The sequence below is a fragment of the Tenrec ecaudatus genome, chromosome 9 (assembly GCF_050624435.1).
Source record: "Tenrec ecaudatus isolate mTenEca1 chromosome 9, mTenEca1.hap1, whole genome shotgun sequence".
Classification (NCBI taxonomy): domain Eukaryota; kingdom Metazoa; phylum Chordata; class Mammalia; order Afrosoricida; family Tenrecidae; genus Tenrec; species Tenrec ecaudatus.
Genome location: NC_134538.1, coordinates 157,060,118 through 157,087,091, shown reverse-complemented (window position 1 = coordinate 157,087,091; position 26,974 = coordinate 157,060,118). Strand labels below are relative to the sequence as shown.

The window sequence follows — 26,974 nt, the reverse complement described above, 5'->3', positions numbered from 1 at the left end:
CCTTGAGGTCTAGAAACTCCTGGTTCACCTGGCGTGGGCGCCCAGCCTCACCTGGATGGCACTGCACTAACCACAGCAGCTGTGTCCAGATCTCGCAGACTCGCCCCTGCCCAGGGCCACGCAGCCGCCCCCTCTGCTCGGAGCAGCCCTGCAGTCTTTCTCTCTTGCTGTTTCACCCATCAAGTCTGGGCTCAAACATCACCTCCTCCTCCATCATCGTCCCTGGCCTTCCTCTCCATCCTCAGCTCCCTGCTGGCTTCCTTAGCCATTTCCCGATTCATGAGTCTCTGCTGTGTAGTGACACTCCTGTCTATAAGAAAGAATTTTAGCTCAAGACACGATTAGTGAGGAAGCAGCCCAGTTCAGTCCAAATCAAGTCCATGGGTCAGATGCTAGCCAGAGGCCCCTCCAGACTCACTCAACTACCAGCCAACGGAGCAGGAGTCAAATCTGGCTTTCAAAGGCCGGTGGTTGCAAGAGTCATGTGGATCCAAAGTCAGCAGCAGCATGGCCTGGGAGGTGGGCAGGTCGTATGGGCTGTTGGCCCCACAAGGTAGACACAGGAGGGGGCCAAGAGAGGGACCAATTCTCCACAGGGTCTTATAAAAAACCTGCCCCCACAAGGAGAAGCCATTAGGCTGTGTCCTGATGAAGAGGTTGGACTCCACCTATGCCTTTTCACAGGTGTAGCTGGGTGACACAAAACCTAATGATCACAGGCTGTTTCCACTTCTAACCTGTGAAGAGGGATGGTGGTGTGTGTAGGTATCGAGGGGTGGGGGCTGGGGGGCAAGGAGCGTTCATCTTGGTTAATGTGGTCTCCCTGCAGCCGGCTAATGCATGACTGGCAGGTTTGGGGCTAGGGGTGGGTGATATGGAAGATTCTGCCCACCCTTCCTGGGGGAGACAGATGAGCAAACTGAACATCGCAGTGTTCTCGTTCTGAGACCCGCACGAGTCGGGTTTTCAGTGAGCTGGAGAAGGGGTTCTGGGTTCAGGCATTCGAGGGGTCAGGGTGAAAGAGGGCCAGAGGAACTTCTGCCTTTGCAGACGCATTGAGGACAGAGAGACTGGCTGGCTGTGGACAGTGACCAGGACTTGAGGATTCTTGCATGTTAGCTGGGGACTTTGAGTATCTGTCGGCAGTTAAGAGCCCTGGAATAATTTTTTTCTTGCAAAGGATTTTAGAATAAAGGAACAAGGTTATAGAGTCTCTTCCCCCTTCCAGATGGATTGATCAGACTTGCCCATTGGAGAACCCCTTAGTTGGCTGTAGGATTGAGGGTGAGGTGTGGCCCCTGGGGTGAGAACCAGTCACCTTGGGTTTCCATGACCAGGAATACACCTGCCCTTGGCCCTAGAGCTCAGGGGTGGTGTATTGGACAGGGTTCTCTAGAGAGACAAACCAGATTGCTAGTAATTATATATAAATATATTTCTAAAGATAGATATGTAATACAAGAAATGAACCATTAAATTATATAGAGATAGATAGATAATACAAGAAATTAACAGTTAAATTATAAAGCAGTGAGACACTAGCAGTCCTTTAAGGCTTGAGAGCTGCCAGTTGCCAGTCCCCTTCTGTAGAGAGAGCTGGGCTATATATACCCAGGCAGCAAACAGCAAGGCAGGTCCCCAACTGTCATCAACTGTCGGTCCCCAGCTCCAGAGATGAACATTCCAATCGTGTGGGCTTAAAGGGACCTCAACTTACAGCGACACAGTCCACAGGCTAGGCATCCCACAGGTAGTGTACCCCTTTAAACTGAGGCACAGAACAAGCAAGGTGAGGCTCACCGAGCCATTTATCCCTTTGCCCTTCAGTTAATCCTGCTTTTGTTTATCGACCAGGCTGGCACAATAAACTATAGCAGGTGGGGAACACAGCTTCTGGGTCACTCTACTGATGACCAGAATTGCTCTGCGGGAAGGGCCCTGTCTGCTCGGCCCTCACCCTTTCCATGAAGACTCTAGATGTGGACATTCCAGGGATGCTTCCCGCCACTTGGGGCTTTGCCAGCTCTTGACCCAAACTCAGAGGGAGCGAGGTGTGGGGTCACAGTCTGCTGTTTTGGAACATCTGCCCGTTCCACGCACAGCGCTTGACCCCTCGTGGAGGCTGGACTTTGAACAGGCGCCCTGAGGATCCTGACTTAGGAGGCCTCAGGACTGAAGAGACAGGGAGCACACCGCTTTCTGGTATGGGGATCCTTTTGGTGGGCTTGAGTCTTTTTTTTTTTTTTAAGTGGAGCAAATATTTAATAAGCAAAGGACACTTCAGTCACAAAGCGGGTCGCCTCATGATTTGAGAAAGCTGGACATGAGGACATCTAGGGGTGCGCCATGGACTTTTATAGGGGTCAGGTGGCAGGACCCCACTGGCTCACCCCAGCCCTTATCCTGTTTTCCTATTTGTCCTTGTTCTTGCATCCTGATTGGTCCTTAGTCTTGAGGTTTGTTTTTAATTTATGTAACATCAACATTTTCTTGTTTTGTCAATACAATATGATGGCGCTTAGAACTGGATCACCTGGCCCTTTTTCTTCGTATCTCCTCCCAATTCCTCTCTTCATAGCCAACATCCTCTTAGATCTGCAGTTGAGCTCCACATATTCAAGTCTCAATACCATCTTCTTTGTAGTTTTAGCCTCTTCTGGAAAATTGGCTTAGTTTGCTCACCGTGGCCACTGCTTCCTGTCCTATTGTCACTTTCCCTGGGCGCACAGAGAATCTGTGTCACTTTGTGGGGTAGAAAGTCTAGTGGGTTTCAGGAGCGTTCACCATGATGGCGGGATAAGTAGCTTGAGTTCGTGACCCTCACGTGGATGTTGTGTACTGAGCAGTTGGGTGCGGGATGCTAAGTCACCTTTGACCCCTTTCCCTGTTGCTCCACACATTGTGCTCACTGTCACGTTTCAGCATCTTTCTTACTCCGTGCCCGTACTCTTCTTCCCATCTGCTGTGTGTACGTGCGTGCGCACGTCAGCCTGCGTCTCGCCACCCCACCAGACTAACGCCGAGAGAGGCCACTTCATGAACATTCCGTGGCTCCCCATTGCCTGTTACCACCCTGACACCCTCGGCTAAGCTTTCTAGTCTTCTCCCCAGCCAAGTGGAGCCACCACGGTGTGCCTCCTGGTGGTCCAGTCTTGGCACCTCTGCCCAGGCTGTGGCGCTCCGTGGCCATGGCCCTTCTCTCTGGTAGCCGTTCTGCTTCCTTGGCAAAACACACAGCCTGAGTCAGAGCGCAGTGAAGGAATTCAGCCGTTTGTGGTCTGTTGTCATTGGAGCCACTAGGGTGGCAGCTGTGTCTCCTGGCACTGGGGACAGATGTCCATCCGTGTTAGTGTGGAAACTGGTTGCTGCTGGTCAGGACGGAAAGTGCCACCTCATGCTTTGTCACTGGCATGTACGGCATTCCAGCCCTCAGGGAGCAACCGGACCCGGGAGATCATCTCCAGACGCCCCGTGTCCCCTTCCCATTATTATGGGCTGTGGTTTGGATTGTGTTCTTGGAGAAGCAGATGGCCAACTCAGAATGGTTTCTGCCTTTGTTCTGAGGGAGTTGAGCATGGGGAGTGGTAGGTTTTGGGGGCTAGGGGTGCTGGCAGGCTGGCCTTCCAGGCTGGTAAAGGATGGTGGTGCCGGTTGGGGAAGAGCCAAAACCAAGGCCAACCCCGAGTCTCCCCATGTATACTCCGTTCTGTGCTTTGCTTCACACCAAACTTTCAGTCCTCTCCTCCCCTCCCCTCCTGGAGGAAATGGTGCAGATGTCCCCTGGTGAAACCGCTACTGATGTCTGCCCTGTGCCCTGTAGCTTGGAATTGCAGTGTTGCCCCCGTTCCATCTGCCGCAGCCATGGGATCTGAGTTACTGAGTGGTACTCTCCGAGGACTAGTGATGGCACCAGTTGTAATCTGCGGCCCCATCTCTGCATAGGAAGTGAAGGCCTGACTGATAACCGGAGATTTCTCCAGGGGAATGGGGCCTGCTGGGGGTAGATCTGGGCTCAGTTGTGTCCCCTTGTGCTGTGTTCTTGGGCCCCAGGCCCCAGTGTCTCCACCACTGGCTGGAATTTTAGCTGACCATGCTGAAGAGCTTTGGCTAGCTAGGGTCTTCCCTGGCCAGACTCCTGACGGAGAGCCATCTGTGCTCTTGAGGGACAGGGCTACACTCTCTTCCTCAGGACTCCCTCCTGTGAATCTCCAAAGGCTGCTGAGTTGACAGGGCACCCTGGATGGGACCTTGTCTTGGCCAGCTGGACCTTCCCAACCTCCAGGAGGCAGACAGGCAGCGCCTAGTAGCATTCCCACGTCTTTCCATTGGTGCAGAAGGCAGGGGAGCCTGGGAAAGCTCCCAGCAGGCGCTCGGGTCCCATTTCAGTTCTGTACATGGAGGACCGACACATGTAGGTGGGGTAGAAGTTCTCAGAAACCCCAGAGCTGATTTAGCAGGTCCAGGGATGGAGACTCAGCTTAATGACTTGGGCTGGACCATGATGGGGTCCCCAGTGGTACAAACGGTTAACGTGCTCAGCTGCTAACTAAAAATGTTGGAGGTTTGCGTCTACCCGGAGTCACCCAAGGGTTGCTGATCTCACCGACACACCATGGGGCCCCCCTGAGGTGCTGTTGACTCAAAGGCAGCTGGTAGACCAGGATGCGCCCCGAGACTGGCAGGCTCTTTGTTTCCAGCAGGCTCTGCCGCCGCGACAGTCAGCTGGAAAGATGAGGACATGGCAATTCAGGCATTTGAATGTTGGCTGGGACGTAACCCGAAAGGGAGAAAAGGGGGAACCGATCACAGTGATCCACAAATAACCCCAACCCTTCCCCCCTCAAATGGGGAAGAACAGCAGAAACGTGGGTAAAGGGAGACAGCGGTTGGTGTGAGATATGAAAGTTATGAAAGGTTCACGAGGGTGGGAGGATGGGGGAAGGAGGGCAAAAAGAGGAGTTAATAGATACCCAGGGCTCAAACAGAAAATGTTTAGAAATATCAACAAGCATAGGTACAAATGTACATGATACAATTGATGTATGATTGTTCTCATAGCTGTAAGAGCCCCCAATAAAATGATTTAAAAATAAGTTGAGAATGAAAGGATGCCCAAGGACGACCTCTAGTTTAGGTTTTTAAGTACCCCCGCTTAAATGCACTCACTTAAGGCGCCCTCGTGGCAGAGTGAGTCAGCATTGGGCTATTAATCGCGAGGTTACAGGTAGTAATTGTTTTGTGGGATTTGAAGCGCTCATCCTTCATTTTCTCAAAATGCCTATCTTTGTATAACAGCCTCGACTCTGGAACCTAACCATGTCGCCCGTGAGGAGGGGTGCAGTTGTGGTCTTACGATTGGCAACGCCCAATCAGTTGCTTTTCCTTGGCCCTTCGTGCGGTGGTCTCAACCTTCCTCATGCCGAGACCCTTTCATACAGTTCCTCATGTGGTGGGGACCCCCCCGACCATAAGATTATTTTTGTTGTTACTTCAGAACTGTCATTTTGCTCCTGTTATGAATTGGGCGGCCCCTGTGAAAGGGTCGTTCGACCCCCAAAGGGATCTGGACCCACAGGTTGAGAACTGCTGCCTTAGTGGATCCTTTTCTGTGCCATGAGCTTGACGGTGAGCGTCCTTGGTGTAAGTCCCAGATTCTAACGGGAGGGAGCCCCGAGCTGTGATTTGTTCCTGATGTGGCCCCATTTCAGATGTCACTCCTGTGGAAGGGCCTGGCCAGGCAGCCCTGTCCCTCGCCTCCCGATGCCCCTCCCCTGCTCCTCCATGTCCAGGCCACCATCTCCTCTCTCCTGCCCTGCCTGCCACCCCACCCTCAGTGGATGTCCTGGCTGCATTCTCCAGAAGGGACAAGCCATCTTATACAGGACACCTCTGACCAGAGTTCCCTGTTTCACCAGTGTCTGTGGGTCGCCTCACAGCCTCTCCCCTGACTGAGGGTTAAAGGCCAGCTCCCTTCTGGCCCTGCCCTGGAATCTTCCGTCTTCTACTACCTCTCTTCCTATCCTTTCTGTGTCCTCCACAGCTCTGTCTCCTCCAGCAGGTCCTCCAAGTGTTGCTGCTCTGTGGACCCTTGGTTTCCATGGAGACAACAAAAGGAGCCGGCACCTGGGGGTAAATTGCCCCTCACACATTGTGCCATCTAGTGAGCTGACATTTTTGTTGGATCTTTCGCATTTCCATGCTGGCTCGCACATCTGGCCTCTTTGCAGACCACAAACAGCAAGTTCGTGGAGCACATTTCAAGTGTCATTGGTCTGGGACACCTTCGTCCATCCTGTTGTTCACACATCTGACAACACACAGACACACACACACTCTCACACTCATATATTCACAGCAAACTCACATACTCACACTACACACACACACCCCACCCCCCCAGGCATGTTGCAGTTTAAATATGAAAGACAAACCTTTAAACATGTTTCAAGATAATTGAAGAGAACATCTCATTGTCTTAGTTACCTACTGCTGCTATGACAGAAATACCACAAATTGATGGTTTTAAGGCACAGAAATTTGTCTCTTACAGTTGAGGAGGCCGGAAGCCTGACTTCAAAGTGCTGGCTCTAAAGGAAGGTGTCCTGTGTCTCCAGGCTACAGCAGGTTCCCTGGGCCCAAAGGATGGTCTCTGCACCTGGTTCTTTTTTCCTGGTAGAAGTGGGTCTCCCCCTCTGTTGGCTTCTCTCTCCAAGAAGATAAGAGGTGTCCTAGGCCACATCCTAGGGAAACTTCCTTATATCTGACCAGGACTGTTGCATCCCATCCTGATTCTCTTACCACTGTTCACATCAGATTCCATCAGAGGGGAGGGGATGATGTCGTCACATCATTGCTGGAGCATTGAGAGTGGCCCTGCCAAGTTGACATCTGTTTTTCCTTTTTTTTTCGGAGAAGGAAGGAGGGTGGGGTATTTCTTTTTTAGAATTGTGGTTTCTGTGAGAGTTTACAGAGCAAGTTGGTTCCATCGACAGTTTACGCACGTTTTATTTCGTGGCATTGCTTGCAGTCCCTCAATGTAACAGCAAGGAGGAAATGCTATGGAGGCCACATCTGACCTCCTCCTCTGACTTCTGTAGGGAGGAGATTCCGAATGGCCACAGGGCAGAGGTCAGCCATGCTTCCATACTCCCTAATCTGACACCAACTGTTCCTCACTTGTTTTTACCACGGACACCATTCATATCGGATTCTCACTCCCTGCCATCCAGTCAATGCCGACTCCCAGCACCCCTTGCGAGTTTCCAAGACTGTAACTGTGTACAGGAGTAGAAAACCCAGTCTTTATCTGAGGAGCTGCTGGAGGTTTCAAACTGCTGACCATGCGGATTGCAGCCTAACGCATAACCACTGCACCACCTCATAGCAGATCAGGACTTGCCTAATGATGACCTCTTGTGAATGTGATTGGAGCCCTAGTGGATGGATCAGTGTAAGCATTGGGCTGCTAGCCACAGATGTGTTGGTTCAAATCCACCAGCCGCTTCTAGGAGAACGATGAGGCTGCCTGTTCCAGTAAAGATCGAGTCTCAGAAACCCAGAAGGACAGATTTATTCTGTTCTGTTAGGTTGCTAGGAGTTAGAGTCGGAATGGACAGGATGACAGTGGCAGTGAGTGAACGTAATTAACTTAATTGCCTAACTATTTAGCTGTTAATTAACACGTGGAAGAACCCTATTTCTAAACAAGGCCACATTCACAGGTCCAAGAGTTCGGACTGGAACTCTCTTCAGAGGTCACAGCCCAGCCCATGACACAGGCTCATGGGCCCCTAATTTAGCTGGCTTTTTGCCCTCATCTAGCTTGTTCTTCAATTCTTCAGGGGTTAGTGGTGGACTGCTTAGTGGCATGGAAAGAACAGTTACGGCTTAGAACTCCTTGGCATGGGCTCTGCCCCAGTTCACATTTCGAGCAAGTCAGCTGAAACAGCTTGAACTCATCTCCAGCCTGAGGGGCTGACCTGGGTCTTAGAGGATCAATTGGGCACAAAGCCACCAAGGGCTGCTGTGTCTCAGAAATAGTGCCAGGTTGTAAAATGCAACTTAAATTTAAAGTTAGACAAGGTAAGTGAGAACACCATGTTGTCTGGCTAGTGTGAGTCTAAGCCGTTTCTGCAAACGTCTTCATCCTCTTCCCGAATTCCTGTGTCAGTGCGGTGCTGTGGAAAGCGGAGGCTGGCCTGCTCCTGGTAGGTAACAGCCTTGCGGCCAGAGCCTGGCAGGTGAGACACAGGGAGCCTTTGGCCAGTCAGTGCTGAATTACAAGGAGCCATGGAAACCATATTCCGTTTTTTATTTTATTATTATTTGGAACTTAATACGTCATATCATCCCATAGTTCAATCATATCAAGTAGACTTGTACAATTGCTGCCACCACATTCTGTTCTGATCCATTGGGCTTTCATTGGCTGTTTTCAGAAGTAGAGAACCAGGTCTTTCTTCCTAGTCTGCCTCAGTTTGGAAGCTTGGCAGAAACCTGTCCACCTTGGGTGGCCCTGCTGGTATTTGAAATACTGATGGCCTAGCTTCCAGCATCACACCAATCACCACAGGACACTGACCGGCTGGTGGTGAGGATGCATGACCCAGGGCTATGTGTGGTGTGGTGTCAAGGGCTTCAGCGCTTACTACACAAAGTGTGGGTGGAGACCCACAGCCAAAGGTCCTCTGGGAGCGGTGGGGCTCAGGATACCCCAAGATCTGTCTACATACAGGAGCATGCTTGAGAAGTGCTGGAACGCCCCAGTCCCCTTTCTCCTTAAAGGGAGACTTGTCACTCTGTTGGGGCCATGCGGAGGGCTTGAAAATTGATCTCCAGGGCTTGAAATCCCAGTCCCTGAAGCTTTTATGCTGAGACTGAGGCTCAGCCGGGTTTCTCAGCCGCTTCCTGAATGGAGTAGAGAAACCATTCCCTGTGCGTTTCAGCTGCGGTATCCACCAAGAGCGGCTTTTCTCCTGAAGCCAACAAGGGGGGGGGGAGAGGGGGGAATGCTGCTCTGTCTGGTACCCAGTAAGCAAAGGCTTATTTGTGCTTACTTATGGAATCTGGAGTGAAATGTGACGAAACCCACGCGAGGCAGTGCACTCCAGATTCATAGCTAAGCACAAGTAAGCCCACACTTACCTTGCTGACTGGGCCCTCCGTGTGTCCCTAGTGGGGATCGTGTTAAAAAGAGGCTTTGATTGTGTGAGAAAGGGCTGGGGGGCTGCAGACAGATGCTGGCCAGTCCTGGTAGCAGAACCCAATGCGGGAGACTATGAAATTGCTTACCCCCAGATGAGTAAGTACACACAGGCAGCCTGTGCTTACCTAGCCTATCGGGTGACCTGACCCTGCTGGTACTCCTCCCGTCTCTCAGCAGGCAGTTTCTGATACCAGACTCTTGCAGGCGGGCGGTTTTCTTCTCAGGGCCACCTTGCCCTCCTGGTTCCTGTGCTGTGAGGGAGGCACTTTCATTTTAATGTGCTGCAGGTACTTGGAGGGCCTCCGCTGCAAACTGCGGCGGACTTCTCTTTCCTGCTTGCTCTCTGGCAGTCTCTGGTTCACTAGCAAACCATTCTGCCACGGACCTGATGTTTCAAAGCGTGGACGAGTTTTGAAACAGACCCGAAAAATGGTTTGCCCTTGGGTATGCTTTGGCCCTGTATGCCGTGTTGTTTTGACAGAAGGACGATCTTATTCTTAAGTACACTTATAGCATTTTAATCTTTACTAGACGGAGCCCTGGAGGCCTAGTGGTGATGTGTTGGGCTGCTAACCTCAAGGCCAGCAGTTTGAAACCACTAGAAGCTCCTTGGGAGCTAGACAGGGCCTCTACTCCCATAAAAAGGTACAGCCTTGGAAATCCTCAGGGAGTGCCCTACCCTGTCCTTTAGGGTCACCAAGACCCAATGGCAGTGTGTTTGGTTTTTGAGAAAAGGAGCCCTGTTGTTGCAATGGTTAAGCACTCCGATGCTAACAAAGGTTGGCGATTAGAACCCACCCAGGGTTTGGCGGAAGAAAGACCTGGTGATTATTAGCTCCTCTAACGATTATAATGAAGAAAACTGGGCAGCTCTGCCCTTTCACACATCATTGCAGTGTGATGGCCCCTGGTGGCATAGTGGTCATGTATTGGGTTGCTAACCACAAGGTCAGTGGTTCAAAACCATGAACTGCTCCTACAGAGAAAGATGGGGTTTTCTACTCCTGTACAGAGTGAGTAAAAAAAAAAAAGTGAGTCTCAGAAATCCAGAGGGGCAGTTCTACTGACTTGTAAGGTAGCTGTGGGTCAGCACAGACTCAATAGCAGTGAGTTGAGAGCAGCAGCGAAGCCTTTTCCACAGAATAGAGCGTGGCTGCTTTGCCCAAGGTAGTGAATACCGTGTTTGCTTCCAGCCACGCATGAAATGTGATAGGCAAATGATAAAAGCCCTTGGACGTAGGCAGCTATTTGGCCAGAGTGTCATTGAGAAGGCTTGAGGGGGGCAAGGAGAGTTAAGAACTGGATTGATGCCCATGGGTGGATGGCCTCTAATGCTGGGTCTAAGAATACTCTTTGCTGGTTGTACGTTTATTTTTCTTTCTTTTTTTAATGACAATTTTTAGTTGTAAATTGGGTGGGGGCAGTAGTGCGTTTCTTCTAGAGGACAGCTATTCTTGACCACTGAAAGTTGCTTCAGATCAAGGGAAGCCCATTTCCTGGTCCATCTTCACCTTGGACAGGCTGGCCCTGTCATGGGTCTGTTGTCCTCCTCTGAGCCTCTCTTACCTCTGGTGGTAAATGAGGCTAGACTAAACGGCTCAAGGCGCCTCTGCTTTTTTTAGTATCTCATGTTCGGTGAGCATTAGTGTGAGTCATTAGGAAGACAGAGAAAAACGTATGTCAGTATGTACACATGCATGTGTGCACACACCATACACGCACAAATACCCACCCTCAAACACATACCACACAAGCCATAGACCCATATACCACAAACATGCCGCATTTGCATAGCACATCACATACCCCTAAAACATACCACATACACGTGCCACAAGCACACACTATACACATGCATACCACACACACATTGCACACATACATACATTCCTACCACACACATCAAATGTACACACATTTATACCACACACTCATTCCTGTCACCCACATCCCACAAAACACTACACACATCCCACAAAAAACACGCTGCATGTCACACACATACAACATACACATAAAGGTGAGACCCAAGTCGATGAAGACCTGCACAAACGAACCCAGTGGCAGCTCTAGCTGTTTCCTGCTCACCCATTACCTGACTGCGGGCTAAGCAGATGTTGCTGGGAAGCTGGGTGTCACCAGTGCTGTGGGTGTATTGTGACGGACTTCTTCTGTCTCCGGGAAGCTGGGTGTCACCAGTGCTGTGGGTGTATTGTGACGGACTTCTTCTGTCTCCGCAGTGGACCAGCCCTCCGCTGAGCTGCATGGCACCTTGTCGCACTTGCTGGGGAGAAGCCCCCCGCTCAGCACCGCACATGTGGCCTTAACAGAACCGGCTCCGGAGCCCCCGCCAAGCAGCACCCCCCGAGCCACGGACCCACCACTTACTGCCTCTCTGTATACCACCTTCCCTCCCCACGGGGAAACGGCCCACCCCAGTGTCTTCCCGGCCAGTTATGTGTCGGCCGGGAGCAATGAGGTGGTCCCGGATGACGACGATGAGATGGACAACTTTTTGCCAGATGTCCAATGGGCTACTTCATGGACGCTCCCCCCGATCACACAGGATGACAGTCCACCCAGCTCCATGGGGCTGCCGCCACACACGCCAGCAGCTGTGCTGACACCATCCTTCCCCCCGAGTTCGCTGCACAGCCACGCGGCCGCGCAGCTCCCCCTGACAGATGCCGGTCTCCCCAGCCCGCCTCCGTCCCTGCCAACCGTTCCCACTCCCCAGGGCTTGCTCCCAACTCCGAGCAGGAATTTGGTGCTTTCTCCCACAGACGCGTTTGGGCATCGGGCAAGCAGCACTTTGCCCGAGGACGCGGCTTCGGCCCTGGAAGATATGGGACCCCTCTGGTGGAGTTCCCCGTCGCCAGTCCTCGAGACCCCGCGGCCAGCGCTCCCCGAGGCCACGCAGCTTCTGCAAGCAAGTGCCGACAGCGACCCAACAGCAGCGACCCCCGCTTCGAGGCCGGGGCTGCAGCGCGCCCTTGTTTCGGCACAGATCCCGCCCGCCTCTCACGGTGCCAGCGCGGCTCTGCCTTCCAGCGGCAGCACGGGTTCGACCTGGTCCGCCACTCCCCTGGCATTTGACCCCTTCTCTGCGCCCTCAGCTGACGCCTCTGGCCACTCCTTTCTGCCCGAAACGTCCCCGCTGCTCGGGCACGTGGCGGCCCCCAGTCACCTGGCTGGCACTCCGGTCCCGAGCCCCACCCCTTCCTCGAAACCCACGCGCTCCGCTTCTTGCCCTCCGTTCACCCCGCCTCAAGCTCCGCCCTCGAGCCTCCTGGAGACAGACTCGGGCTCCGGCCACGGCCCCGAGACCTTGACCCCGTCCTTGTCCTTCCCCGGGTGGGAAGCCAGCAGCCTCCCTGCCCCGGGCAGCGCTGGGACGGCGGACTTCTCGGAGGTTGAGGAAGAGCCTCCGGAACTGGATACGACTTTCCCCCGCCGACCCGTGCCGTCACTCTCCTCGCCGGCCGGGGCCATCTCGGCACGGAGCCGCGGCGTCTCGGCGGCGGCGGACGCGAGTGGCCTCGCGACCACACACGCTCCTTTCCTCCCAGACCACCCCCCTGCCACCCTCCTGTCACTCGAGGCGACGTCCTTCCGCTCCCCGTGGGGGGGCGAAAGCCTGGTCGCGTCGTCGCGGGCGGCCGCGGCGGTTTCTCTCAGCAGCGGATTCCTTGGCGCCTCTTTCTCCGCCGCAGAGGAGAGCACGATGTCCCCGGTCGCAGGCCCAAGCCCAAGCGCGTTGGCTCCCTCAGGGTTGGCTCCCTCCGCGGAATCGTGGCTTCTCTCTGGCCCCGAGCCCCCCGGCTTTTCCCAACGCGGCACCGGAAGTCTGTGGGATTTTGCATCCAGCTTTTCCCCGACGCCGCCGCTGGGCTTGAGCAGCGCGGCACCCGCAGCCTCCGAAGTGCCGGCGCCTTCGTCCGCGGTCGCGGCGAGCGATCTGTCCGCGGCCCTCTCGCAGGCGTCGCCCACGCCCGGGGCTGCGCTGACGTCCTCTGCCGCGGTCCGCCGGCCGTCACTTCCGGTTCCGGTTCCGAATTCCACCCCCCTCGGAGTTCCCCAGCTTTGGCCAAGTGCGGACCCGCTTTCCCACGCGTCCGCTCTCCCTCCTGCTTCCTTTGAAACGCCCGCGCCGTCGAGTTCCCCGCCCGCATCTTTAGACGTCTCGGAAGCAGCCCCGCCGGACACTCTCTGGACATCCACTTCCTCGTTGACTGCCTGGCGTTCCGAGTTGTCGCGCTTCCCCGCCGGGTCTGTGGGCCCCACCCTGGCGCCCGCCGCTTCCCAGGGCCTCTCCGACCTGGGCATGGCGGGCACCCTCTTCCCATCAGCGCCGGCTGCCTCCCATCCTGCACCCACGTCAGCCCTGCCGTCCCTGTTGGTGACTCCCGCGCTTCCGGACGTTGATGTCAGCGAGACAGATGGCCGCGCGTCCGCCTTCCCCTCTCTGACCGCCACGGCGCCCACCCGGACGGCACCAGCGGCAGACGTGCCCTCCTCACTGGTTTCTGAGGCCGCCCCCTCACCTCCCGCCACAGAGCCATCGTTTGGGGGCCCGTCCTTCGCGCCCACGGACTTCCAGGTGAACGGCTCCGCCGAACCTGCCGCTCTCCCGCCTGTGGACGCCACGGGCCCGCCGAGCGGCCGGCCTGCCGGTCAGCCTCCGCACTCGGGCCCCACGGCCCTCCCCCCGGGGACCAGCGCCACGCCTGAAGCCCTGCTCCGCACGCCAGCCGCCGTCGCCACCAGGCCGCCGTTCGTGTGTGACATCACCGTGCCCGATGCCTACCTGATCACGGCTGGTAAGGGCACCTGCGTAAAGTCGCTTCTGCAGCTTGTTTGGGATGCTCTTTCTGAGGTGCTCAGGCGGCTGATGCATGGGGCTGCGAACGGAAAGGGTGGAGGTTGGAGTCCCGCCAGAGGCACCTTGGCAAAGAGGCCGGGCAGGTTCCGGGATGAAAGCCCCGCGGAGCGCACGGTTCTGCCCTCACCCACGAGGGGAGCCACGCAGGGAAGCTGGCTCCGTGGCAGGTTGTTGTTTTTTAAACTCCTCCCTCGTTTACAATGTTTGGGGGGGTGGGGGGTGAAGGTGGGCAAGTCACAAAGTATTGCCTGCAAATCACAGAGACCCGCGCTGAATGAAACTATCGAAGCTGTTGCTTCTCAACACCTCCTCTGACTGCGTCTCCAGATGTCACAGGCGCAGCCTTCGCCCCCTAACCTTTCCCATCACCGCAGCCCTCTCGGTCTTCATGGGGGACCTCAACTGTGCTCCTCCGAAGTGTCCTTTGAGTTTGGGGCACACAAACCTGAAGGGGTCAAGAGCAGGGCTGGAGTGGATGGGGGTGGGGTCAAGTTTCCCAGTGAAATTCTCCCTGGACAGCGCTGGCCATCCTTAGGGAACTAGCAAGTGCATTGTTGTGATTTAAAACAAAAAAAAGAGAAAACTTTCCTGGCCTTTTTCTCAACACTGCAGTTTTCCAGTTTCTGTAAACTTCCTTTCAAGCGGCTGCCGGCGCCGGCTTGCCCTTGTGCCCTTTAAGAAAATCTGTCAAGATGACCCATTGACATCCCCAGAGACAGTCTGCTGGAGTTGAACCAGCCCAGCAGATCTCCCGGGGGAGCCACTTAAAGGCACCCTAATGAGATTAAGACAAGTGTATTATTCATGGGGAGCCCTGGTGGCATGGTGGGGTACATGTTGGGCTGCTGACAGCAAGGTCAGTAGTTTGAAACCACCAGTGTCGCTGAGGGAGAAAGATGAGGTTTTCTACTGTAAAGATTTACAGTCTTGGAAACCTACAGGGGCAGTTCTGCCCTGTTCTGTAGGGTCGCTGTGAGGCTGAATCGACTTGATGGCAGTGAGTTTATGTTTTAGTTTTATTACCCAGAGGACTTGTCTTCAGCCGCCCACGGATTGCAGAGACGCACTTAAACATGCTTGGTTTGGAATGAACTAATGCCTGTATGAACTGCAACCCAACAGCAGTACTTTTTGAATGACCCTCATATGCATAGTGGTTAGCAGTGGAGGCTTTGGAGCCACACAGTCCCTGGTAGCAGTCCCCAACCCTTCGAGTCTCCCTCCTATTCTGTAGGCAGTGACAACCCCCCCCCCCCTGCCCACTCCCGTTCTCAGTTCTCTCAAGTATTCATTCAGGATGGTGCTGGCACCACCTTCATTGGGTTATCGTCAAGGTTTGAATACATGGTTCAGTAAACTTTATTGTTCCTGCTTTTGTTTTTTTTAAAGATTTGAATACATTCACACATGTTGGCTACCTAGCCCTGCATTTAAGCAGCAGCTTGCTAACGACCACATAGAAGCATTAGTGGCATCAGAACACATCCAAGGAGTAAAAGAAGCCCAAAAAGTTCTTGGTGGCATCTGTGTCCCTGATCCTTAGACCCCAGTCGGGAAGCAAAGTCGGCTTTTGTGTTGGGCTAAGTGGAGAGCTGGGTAAATGTTTAAGGGTACTGCAATATTGCGGTCTTCTGTTGGTCTCACTTCCCTTTCAAGGAAGCCCACTCTGTCTTTAGGTGGCCTGAACACATCCCTTGACCCCTGAGGAAAGAGAGGTGGGGTGATGGGAGAGCAGCTGTGACCATCGGCCTGCAGCCTGAGTTTCTAGCCAGCTGGGCAGGAGTTTTCCCTATAGTCGTGTGGGTTGTTTTAGCCCTCTGAACCTGTAAGGTCTCTCTCTTTGGGCTAAATGCCAACCTCGGTCCTTGGCTCCACACGAGAAAGAATTCATGCCGAAGCCGGGCTCGTGATCCAAGTGAATTTAATGAGAGTTAAAAGAAGCTTCAGGTTTTACTCGGCACCCATAGGATTCCTTTTGACCTTGCGGCCTGGCAGAGACTGCTTAGGGTCATGCAAAGATCTCTCAAGTTTCCTCCGAAATAAGACCAGACAAGCCAAGACCCCTCTCCCTCTCGGTTCCTGCCTTTTCAAGGATTCCCAGGGGAGGCGTGGTGAACGACCCCAGGCCCGTCCCATTGGCTGAATTGCAATCACCTGGCCCAGGTGGGCTGCTCCAGGTGTAACGCCCATCCGTGACCACCGGCGGGGAAAATCCAGCTTTGTTCTATGCTGGCTCTCCTGGACATGTGTCAATGGACTTCCCAATCCCTAGGCTAAGCTATCTAACAAACCCAGGGTCCATGTGATGGCATGCACAGGTAACCCTCTTCTTCATGACATTAGTCATTGAGGACTTAGTATGTGTGAGGTGCTTCCAGAAGCTTTTAGGGACAGCCATGAGTAAGACGTGGTCCTGTCCGTCTGAGAGCCTCCATTCCAGTGCAGGCAGCTCATGGGGCTGTGCTTTCTTGGGGGCTGTAATAAGTGTGTGGGGGAAGCAGAGTTCTTGGAGGGTGAGCATGAGCGAACTTTGTAAAGTTAATGGGGAAATTCCATTGCCTTCTAATTCCATTTTCCCGTGAACTTTTGAAGTCCAACCCCACAGTCCTCAGGATTGGTGGGGCCCTCTGCTTGTGACTTGTGAAAACTTACCTGCTACCCAGTGTCAATACCCACAGCCCTTTTGTGGTCATCCTTAAGAAGGAAGCAGCATAGGGCTTCTGTAGCTACGTTTTAATTTCGTTTTTAAATAATTTTATTGGGGACTCATACAATTTATCATAATACATACATCAATTGTATAAAGCACATTTGTACATTTGTTACCCTTTTCATTCTCAAAGCATTTGCTCTCCATGTAAGTCCCTGGCATCAGGTCCTCATTTTTCCCTCCTCCCTCCCCGCTCCCCCCTCCCCCCTCCATCATGAGCCCTTGATCATTTATAAATTATTATTTTGTCATATCGTACACTGTCCAATGTCTCCCATCACCCACTTTTCTGTTGTTCATCCCCCAGGGAAAAGGTTATATGTAGATCCTTGTAATCTGCTTCCCCTCTCTACCCCACCCTCTGTAGCTGGTTTTAGAAATTAAGGCAGAAAAAAAAATTAAGGCAGAATTGGGAAGCAGAACAGTAAGTAGTATCAAACCTTTTCTAATTTTGCATTATGGGATGCTCATGAAAGAGGAAAGCAATGAAAGTAGGGACACGAAGGGAGCTGAGGTAAGCTTACCCAACGGAGAAGTTAGGATATGTTCTTTCTTTAAAAGCTTTTTTATTATGACTTCGGTACAGTTTTACAGAGCAGATTGTAGCTCTACATTCAGCCATTCATAACATTCAGCTTGAACTCACCCATTGCAAGCCCCTCTGTGGACAATTGCTCTATCCCACTTCCTCCCTGTTCCCTTCTAACTCTGTTCTTGGGTAAATGCTGCCTTTTTGATTTTAAATGGTTGATTATGCATACATAGCGATGTGTTCTGTTCTAGGCCTGATGGGGAAGGGCCATAGGCTCAGGGGTTCTTCTGTCTCTACCCAGCCGGCAAGCCTGGTGGGTTTTGTCCTACATTTCTCCCATTCTATTCAGGACCTTCCAATGTGATCCTTTTCAGAGCAGTTGTAGTGGCAAATGGGCACCATCCAGTTCTGGCCTCAAGATGATAGAAACTGATGTTCGTGGACACATTGTTTCCACAAAGTGGCACATTTTTTTACTAAAGTTTTTTTAGATATGAAAAATGGCTGAGCCTAGCTAGAATTCTTTGTAAGGAGTATGTAATTCCTACACTGAATTTGAACACATAGGCATTGTGGAAAGCTTGTTTTCCACAAGTAGTGCAGAGCACCCTCCACTCAGGGCTTTGTAAAGCCCTTTTTTTTCTAGTGAATGACCTTAACTAGTTTGGTTGAGTGACCACTTAGAGTCTCTTCAACTATCGTTGCCCAGGGCTTTTTGACACCTGGTGTTTTGTCATCAAGGGCCAGTTACCGAGGTAGCAGTGACACAGCACAGGCACCGACTGCCCTTCTGTTGTGCTTCCTTCCCGTCATTGTACCACATTGAAGGCCCAGGGCCACCCTATGTCGAGCCTGTCTGTGGGCACCATTTTTCCAGCAGTACCCACCTTTTGTCTCCGTGTCCCATTTTGGTCATTCTTATGACACTTCAACTTTTTTATCATGCTATTGTAACACTATAGACTGCAGTGTAGCGTGCACATACATGACTTTTATGCATACGCGCCCTTCATCACAATGTTTGCTTTCTTGTGGTTGTCTGGACTTGAGTTGAGCTATCTGGCTTTGCCACTCCGGGGCCCATGAGGACAAAGCCCATCACCTCCCAGCTGGAGCAAGGCCTTAGCCCTGTTGAGTCTCTGAGGGAGGACCTCTGCCCTGCCTCTCTCCCAGCTCCTGGGCTGACTGGTGTTCCCAGGCTGCAACTGTGACCCATGGCTTTTTTTCCTGTCTCCCTGCTGTGTCTCTTCTCTTTATCCCCCTAAGGACTCAACCCTGCTCCAGTGTGACCTCTTGTTCCCCTAACCCAGCGGTTCTCAACCTGTGGATCGTGACCCCTTTGGGGATTGAACAACCCTTTCACAGGTGTCGCCTGATTCATAGCAGTAGTAAAATTTCAGTTTATGAAGTAGGAACGAAAATAATTTTATGGTTGGGGGTCACCACAACGTGAGGAACTGTATTAAAGGGTCGCTGCATTAGGAAGGTTGAGAACCACTGCCCTAACTGGTAACCCTTCAAAGACCTGTTTGCCAACCAGGTCACTTTTACATGTATAGGAGTTAGGGCTTCAGCCTGGCTCTTGGGGACACACAATTCAAACCTTCACAAGGTGGAGTTGAGAGAAGACCTGGCCTTTGCCCAGATGAAACTGACAACCAACTGCTCCTATGCCCTGGTGGGTCCCAACTGACTAGATGCCATGGCTGTGTCCCTCCAAACTTCCCCATCTCCACCGAGGGCCCTCTGGAAGTCCTTAGCAGCCATTCCGTCCTTAATGCTAGGTTCACAGACATTCTTACACACCTGTCTCTACAGACACACGTCGCATTGACACATGAACGAAACCACAAATTTTCTTTAAAAACAACTTAAAGAATAACAAACATAATTATACATTGTTAACTTATAAATGAAACTATATGATACTCTTTGTTAATATAAAATTTATAATATTTAACATACCACATTTGAGATACTGGGTTTGACATCGTAAGAGTTTCTTGGGTTGGTCCATCGACTGTGTATTTCATGTTTACTTTCTAAAAGCCTTTTGACCATATGTATATTTATTACTGAAGTAATGCTTTTATGACTGAAACCAAATTACTGGAATTCATACTCAATTTATGTTTTCATCAAATTGACATGTATCCATAGAAATAGGTAGACCACACAGCATTTTGAGATTCGAAGGCCGAGAAGAAAGTGAATTTGGATATATATTTGGTAGAAGTCAGCATAAATGGTAGGAGGTAAATGTAAGCGGTTCGTGTAATTTTCGTTGATGATCAGAATGATGTGACCCATAAACCTAATGTTAAAATGCTCCCTCCGGGCCTTGCTTTAAAACCAATTCTGAATTCAGTCACACCTCTGCTAGAGGACATCAGCCCGAGGATGAGATCAGCGATGACCAGGTTCTTCCTGATAAACTAATGTCCTTGCGCTTGGCTTGAATTGCAGTGCTGGCTCGAAGAGCTGTGCACGAGTACATCATCATGTCCATCAAGGAGGTGCTGCGTGTCCACTTCAGCCGGGCTGTGGAGCTCAAGGTAAGTGAGTCCCCAGGCAGGTGGTCGGGGTTGGCTGGCGTCTCAAGTCCCTGAGGCACTGGAAATCTATGTGTAACAGGATGGGGGCATGGAGGCCCGGGCTCCACTAGATTCCACTAGAATTTCCCTCATGCTCTCCCTCGCTTACGTTGGCTCGCCTGGTCAACACCTGCTCATCCCCTCCCCACTCAGACATCACTTCATCAGGGAAGCCTCCTTTGACTGACCAGGGAGGTGGGGTTTCAGCCACCAGTCAGGCTATGCTGGCAGAGTTGGAACACGCAAGGGGGAGGTTCAAGACCAAGGAGCCTGGCTGGGGCCCAGTGCTTGCTCTCAGCATCCAATGTAAAGGTTAGTGGTTCAGCCCCACCCAGCAGCCCTGTGGGGCAAAGTCCTAGCACTGTGCAGTCAAGAAGCCCCCAGGGGGCAGTTCTGCTCCGGGACCCTTGAGAGGTGGTCATGAGTTGGTGTCAACTTCCCAGAGGCATTGTGTTTTCTGGTTTCGTTTGGGGGTGTCTTAGACCAGAGGGGGCAGAGTTTGGGTTGATGGTTCTCTTCCCTAGCTTTACGTGAGGGCAGAGAGGAGACATTTGGATTTAGAGTGAGTACCACATTGACCCCACAACCGGTTTACTTCCTCCCACTGCTCTCTCGGGTTGTGTGTGTGAGCTGCAGGGTGTGTGTGTTTTCCTGTGCGTCCACTGAGGGAGAGGTGGGATTCAGATGTGTGATGCACCCATGCCAGGGCCTCTTCAGCTTGCTCAATTCAGGAAAGCTCTATTCTACACCTGCTCTGTCCCCATGAGAGCTACCAACCAGGCGGGGCTACTGGGCTGGCCAAATGCCACCCTTCAGAGTGAGACGTGCGTTGAGTTTGAAATACACGTGGGCTTTCAAAGACGTAGGGGTAGGGGAAAACAGCGTGACGTAGCTCATGCCCTTTTCTGCTGATCGATAGTTCAGGTGAAAGAAAAGATCTTAAAATCAATGCTGATGTCTGCATAATGTCCTAGTGAAGTGATTTTTGGGGGAAAATACATATCATCTATTTTGTTTTACTTTTGTAGCATGGTTAACTAACCCCAAACCAAACCAAACCCTCACCCATTTCCCTCGAGTTAATTCTGGCTCATAGGGACCCTATTCAGAGCTTCTGAGACTATACTTTCAAAGGAGCAGACAGCCTCAGTTTGAATACCTGATCCTGCTGTGCAGCCAGATGCCTAACCCACCAAGCCACCAGAGCTACTAGAGACTAGCACTGCCTGTGTGGCGCCCCCTCTACTTCTGGCGACTGAGCCTCTCTGGGGCATGAGCGCACCCTTCCATTTGTTTTCAGTAAAATAAGCGTCTCGATTCCCCAAGACTCAGTGTGAGTAATGCTTTCATCAGCCCCTGCTGCCACTTGCTTCTCTCGGAGCTGTAACTGTCTGCTCTTGAGCAGTTTGGCAAGTGTAGAAATAGACAAGGACAGCTGACATAAAATGTGGATCCCCTGAGAAGCGCGGCTCTCTCGTTGAAAACCAACCTCAGGTGTTAATTTATTTTTCACCCAGCACACCTGTTGTGTGGTCTTCTTGGCCCTCTTGTGCTGTTGTTGTTCGGTGCTTTCGAGTTGGTCCCAACCCATAGCGACCCTGTCCTCAAGTGTTCCTATGTCCGAGCCCATGGTTGCAGCCACGGTGTCAATGGACCTCAAGGTGATGGGTCTCATACTTGCAAGCATTTCTTCCTTTGTGTCTTTTCCCGTAGGTCTATGAGATTTCCCCTGACTTCACCTTTCTGGTAACCTCCAGCCCCGTGGTCTACACGGCAGTTTCGGTCATCAACGTGCTCATTGGCAGCAAGCTAGTGCGGGACCGGACCCCGCTCATCCTGGCCCTGAGGCCCTCCTTCTCTGTGCCGGACTCCAGGTTCCAGGTCCAGACAGGTGAGAGGACCGAGGGTGGAGACTGGTAAAGGGAATCTTAAGTTTCATTGATTTAAAAACTTTGGTGCGGTTTAAAAAACAAAAATCCACCATAGGCATATCTCCTTTTATTGTTGGATTGTGTCACACATTCTCTACCTTTTTTGTTTAGTCTTTAATTCATTGCAAAAGCCACACAGAACTCACAGACAGTGCTCACGTATACAGGGTTTAGTCAGGATGTGAGTGAGTAGGCTACAAAGCTGGTGAGAGACTCCCCTCCTGCTTCTCAGACAGTGAGGAGCCCCGGTGCATTAGGATTTATTTCACTGGGCTCCAATCCAAAAGGTCAGCAGTTCGAAATCCACCAGGTGCTCCATTGGAGAAAGATTCTCTATTCTCACAAAGAGTTACAGTCTCAGAAACTCACAGGGGCAGTTCTATCTGCCCTTTAGGGTCATGAGCAGACATCAACCTGATGGCAGTGATTGGGAGCTGCTCAGGCGGGGCTCATTTTATACACAGCTGATGGCAATGAATCCTGTTTGCTGTTACTCACAGGTGAGGTCTATCAGTGTCTGCCCTCCCCACCCCCCCCCCCCCTTTCTTACCAGACTCAGGCAGGACAAGGGCATAGTCTGGGCGGGAGTTAGAGACTGGCTAGAATGGCTAGAAGAGTCCCATTGAATACTCACATTGTGCTTTACAGAGAATGTGTTTTCAGTTTTCTCAGGCGGCCTGTGGTCTCCTCACTATGCTTGCTTTGTGCCTGTGTGCCCCAGGTTGATCCTTCTCCCTGCATTTCAACTGTTTTCATCATGTGACTTCTTATTTTGTAGCTGCGGGCACAGGTCCCCAGACTTATTTGGTCTACTGCTCCCTTTTCAGATAAAAAAATGGCTCGCCGCCCCCTGCCTCTAGCAATGAAAAACTTGTATATCTGAGCCCATGATCCAGGACAAAGTGTAGGTATCTGCTTTTGCCTCTGTGCCCTCTGGGTCCTACAGTGCCATCCTGCCCCCAGAGGAGGGAGGTGCTGCAGCAGTGCCTACCCTGGGAAACTCTGGGCCAGTGTCTTATAAAGAGAATGTTTTTGTGCACGAGAAACCAAAACGTGTAACCACGCTGGTTGCCTCATTTAAATATCCTTAACCAGGGGTGAAAAAATCACATTCATTGGCATATATTGTTGCTCACTGTGAAGTCACCACCAAGTCTCATGCGTTGAATAATGATCCCTCATCTCCAGTCCGAATGGCAGAAACTTTCAGGGCCACCTCCCCAGTCTGCATGTGGCTGGTGGCCGCATGGTGGTGCCAGTTGCCTGGTGCCTCCCCCTGAATCCACCGAGGATGGCAGCAGCCAGCGTTGCCTTGGCCAGTGTGATACCCACCTGTCACCTGTGTATCTTTCCATTTAAAATTCATCACCGTCAAGTACACTCTGGAATCCAGCCCCACAAACGTGCCCAGTGGCCACCTGTGACTCGTGGTTCCTGTCTTGGACCATGTAGGTTTAGAACCGTTTCCTGCCTTGCAGGACGTTTGGTGTAACAAGCGCCTGGTTAGCAGGCACAGCTTTCATTTGCCTGCTTGCCTTTGCTAGAACAGCTCGTGGGTGGTTCTGTGGATGTCGCCAGGAGGCATGTACATCTGGTGGCAGCGCGTGGCAGATGCCACAATGGTTCCGATGAAAACAGCCTGCCCCGCCCTGGCAGAGTTTTCCATCACGCTCCCTCTGTGGTCTCAGAGTCTAGCTCGTTACAAAGCAGTGGCCTGCTAAACTGGCCATTCTCCAAGGAGCCTGGTGGATGCAGTGGTTAAGCTCTGGGCTTCTGGCTGAAAGATTGGAGGCTGGAACCCAGAGGGGTGAGTAGTTTGAACCCCTCCCGTGGCTCTGAGAGACAGAGGCCTGGCCATCTGCTCCCACACAGGTCTGTGGTGGTGGTGGTGGTGGTGATGATAGTGGTGTTGTCAGGGGCAGCGACTCCACGTCCAGCAGAAGGAAGTACTTCCCGGTCCTGCCCGTCCTCACAGCCGTTGCCGTGTTCGAGCCTGTGTTGCAGCCGCTGTGCTGCCCATCTCATGGAGGGCCTTCCTCTTTGTCACTGCCTCTCTCTTTGAAAGTTGGCAGCTCAACCAGTCCCGCATGGGGTGGTTCTGTTCTGCCACGTGGAGTTGCCATGAATCCGAATGGACCCCCAGCCCAGGACGCCAGCATGCTGTTCTGCATTTACCAGCTGAAACTCCCATGAAGGAGATTTCTCAAGAGTCGACTGGTTGGTTGCCCTGAAATGTAGGCAGAACCAGTGCCCGATTCTCTCCTTTTACAGTCATTTTTCAGAGGAGTAAGTTGATGCCTTCGCAGCTTCCCTTGATGGTGAAGGAATTTTATGAAAGCTTTATTGGGGCAAATATATGTAGTAAGAGTGAGCCATTGTTGCGCGTACAGTTCAGTGAATCAGTTGATTTCACCGTGTTGTGCTGTCATCGACACTGTGCGTTTATGGATCTCTCCCTGGCCCTGAGCTGGGGGTTTCTGAGACTGTAACTCTTTATGGGAACAAACAGCCGGTCTTTCTCCCAAGGAGCAGCTGACCTTATGGTTAGCAGCCCAGCGAGCAGCCACTGTGCCACCAGGGCTCCCAAATAGATACCTGCCGGTACCCCGTTAATGATAATCCCTCATCTTACCCCCACCACCGCATGCTACCAGCCCCTACTGATTCTTTAATATCATTATGAATTAACGAGTTGCCATCATATATATAACGTAAGGAGAACATTTCTTAAGTCCTGAGAGAGACAAAGACAGTACAAAGACACAGGCACACCATCTAGATGAGGGGCCATTAGCACAAGGGTAAAATGGTGCCCAACAGTTTGCTGGGATACAAAGCTCTCAGAAGGGCATGCGAGGGCAGAGAAAACTCACTGAAGCATGGCTAGTGGCAGATCAGCACATCTCGGTTACATGTGGGACGATAGAAACAGGGACGAGACCGTGATTGGGTCATGTACATTCTTTTAGGTGGAGGAGCTTACGAGACTGGTCCAGGGCCCTCTAACCAGAGCGAGAGTGGTAGAGCATGACTCATGACTATGTGAGCCCCTGTACTGCCCCAGCACAGGGACTTAATCTATTTGGGGACCCTGCAAATAGAATTTGGGCTACTATCCCCAAATCAGCCAGTGCTTTGCCATATGGTGTCCTCAGACGAGGGGGACTGCCCCTCCCTGGGCTGCCGGGAGAGCCATGGAGGTAACCCACGGTCCAGGGCGCTCTGCCTGAGGGCACAGATGCCTACATCCTTGGTCAATGCTCGGAAAGGATTCTGTGGAGGCTTAGTCTCTGTGCGGACTCTGCAGATGGATGTTGGGCTGTCACTGCCCTCAGAGCCCTTGCAAAGTGGTGCTCAGAATGGGGACATCTTAAGATGCTGGAATTGTGATCTTATGTATTTTTTTTGGCATCAAGTTCATTTTCGCCCCTCATTTAAAAATAATCTCATTCCAAAAGTCCTCAACTCCCTGCCATCAAGTCAATGCCAACTCTGAGTTGTGTAAATTGCTTTCACCCCCATGGATCCTTGGTGGTGTTAACGGTTATTGCACTTGGCTGCAAACCCAAAGGTTGGCAGTTCCAGTCCAGCTGGGGGCACCTCTGATGGACACCCTGGAGCTCTGCTTCCTGCAGATGACAGCTCCATGGGGCAGTTTTACTCCGGCACCACAAGTCTCTGATCACAGTTGGTTTTCACCCCTTTGAGTGCCAACGTGTTTTCAAGTGTGAGACCCCGGGACACCAGGTTGCCTCCTCCTCCCTTGCTTCCATGCTGTGGGGGAGCTAGCTGAGTGGGGTCTGAGCTCCCCTCTTCCCCTCCACAGTTCACAGCCCTCTCCTTCTTTGCAGTCCTGCAGTTTGTGCCTCAGAGCGTGGACACCGGCTTCTGCAACTTCACCCAGCGTATTGAGAGAGGCCTGGTGGTCGCACTCTTGGAAGCGAGGAAGTACCAGCCGGGCACCTATAACATCACAGTGCAGGTAAGAACGGCTGAATACAGGGCAGAGTTGCCTCACCTAGGACATCTCCGACTGGAAACCCTGCAGCCTCCTGTGGACTGAGACACAGCGGGACCCTACAGGCCGAGTAGAGGGGCCCCGCTGGGTGTCTGCAAACAGGCGGCCACAGCTTTCTCCCACGGAGCCTGCAGGGCTTGTCTCTTGTGAGCACCAGAATGGCCACGCCCCTGTAGGTCCCTGTCAGGCAAGGATCTCATCTTTATCAGGGAGCAGTTCTTTGGCAAGGAGTCTTTTAATTAATTCTACCGATGACAGATATGTGACCTACTTTGTCCTCCGATTTCCCGCTATGGCGTCTCTGGGCCGCCCTGTGAGAAGGGCTGTCAATTCTGTTCAGTCTTTCCAGGCTTTGTTTTGGGTCTTGGTCCCCTCTTCCTCCTCAGCTTCCTTCTCCCCCAGGCTCCTGCACACCTGGCAATTGCTGATCTTCTTCCTACGTACTCTTAGTTGGATTTATCCCCTTTGGTCCAGCATATTGTTACTTCAGTGGCTGAGGGATGGAGGAGGGGCTGGATAACATGCACTCCATCCCTTTTTATATGAAACGTTTTCAGTTCACTTACAATATTAAAGAAGGGAACCAGGCTCTAAAACCAGTCACTTATCCTTTTAAAGCTTTAACCTCTTCAGGAAAAAAAAATCAATGATGGAAGTTGTGAGGAAGAAATAGCCATCAAGCTTTCAGCCGAGCCTTTTCATTTATTTCGGAGAGTTCACATTACCTCTCCTCTTTCAGATCTTGAATGTCACCATGGGGCCTTCAAGGATGGCCGCCCGCCGGGGCCCAGTCACCATCGTCTTTGCTGTCAGAAGTGCGCAAGGGTTTCTGAACGGGTCCGAAGTGAGCGAGCTGCTCCGGAACCTGAGTGTGGTGGAGTTCAGCTTCTACCTGGGCTTCCCCACGCTGCGGATCGCTGAGCGTGAGTGCCGGGGGAGTCGAGGCGGGCTGTGGGCATGGGGAGGACCATTTTTTCTCAAAAGGCATACCTGGCTGCAGCCTAGAGTGAATCAGGTAAAATTACAGCTTTGCAGAGTCAGCCAGGTTGTGCGAAACCCCCACCCCCATCCTTTTGAATCCTTTTAGAGCGCAGAGGAGCAC

General features: G+C 52.2%; 1 protein-coding gene across 2 annotated transcripts in view; it reads left to right on the top strand.

Annotated features, from left to right (window-relative positions):
- The window catches only part of KIAA1549 (KIAA1549 ortholog), a 105,044-nt gene that overhangs the window by 27,312 nt on the left and 50,758 nt on the right, over positions 1-26,974 (top strand). For both annotated transcript variants that reach the window (XR_012786134.1, XM_075558719.1), the window contains exons 2-6: positions 11,446-14,025; positions 19,796-19,884; positions 21,637-21,814; positions 25,706-25,836; positions 26,612-26,795. Coding sequence is in view for 1 of the 2 variants with exons in the window: in XM_075558719.1 (XP_075414834.1) it covers positions 11,446-14,025; positions 19,796-19,884; positions 21,637-21,814; positions 25,706-25,836; positions 26,612-26,795 (3,162 nt within the window). In the remaining variant the exon portion in view is untranslated. The remainder of the gene's footprint in view (positions 1-11,445; positions 14,026-19,795; positions 19,885-21,636; positions 21,815-25,705; positions 25,837-26,611; positions 26,796-26,974) is intronic.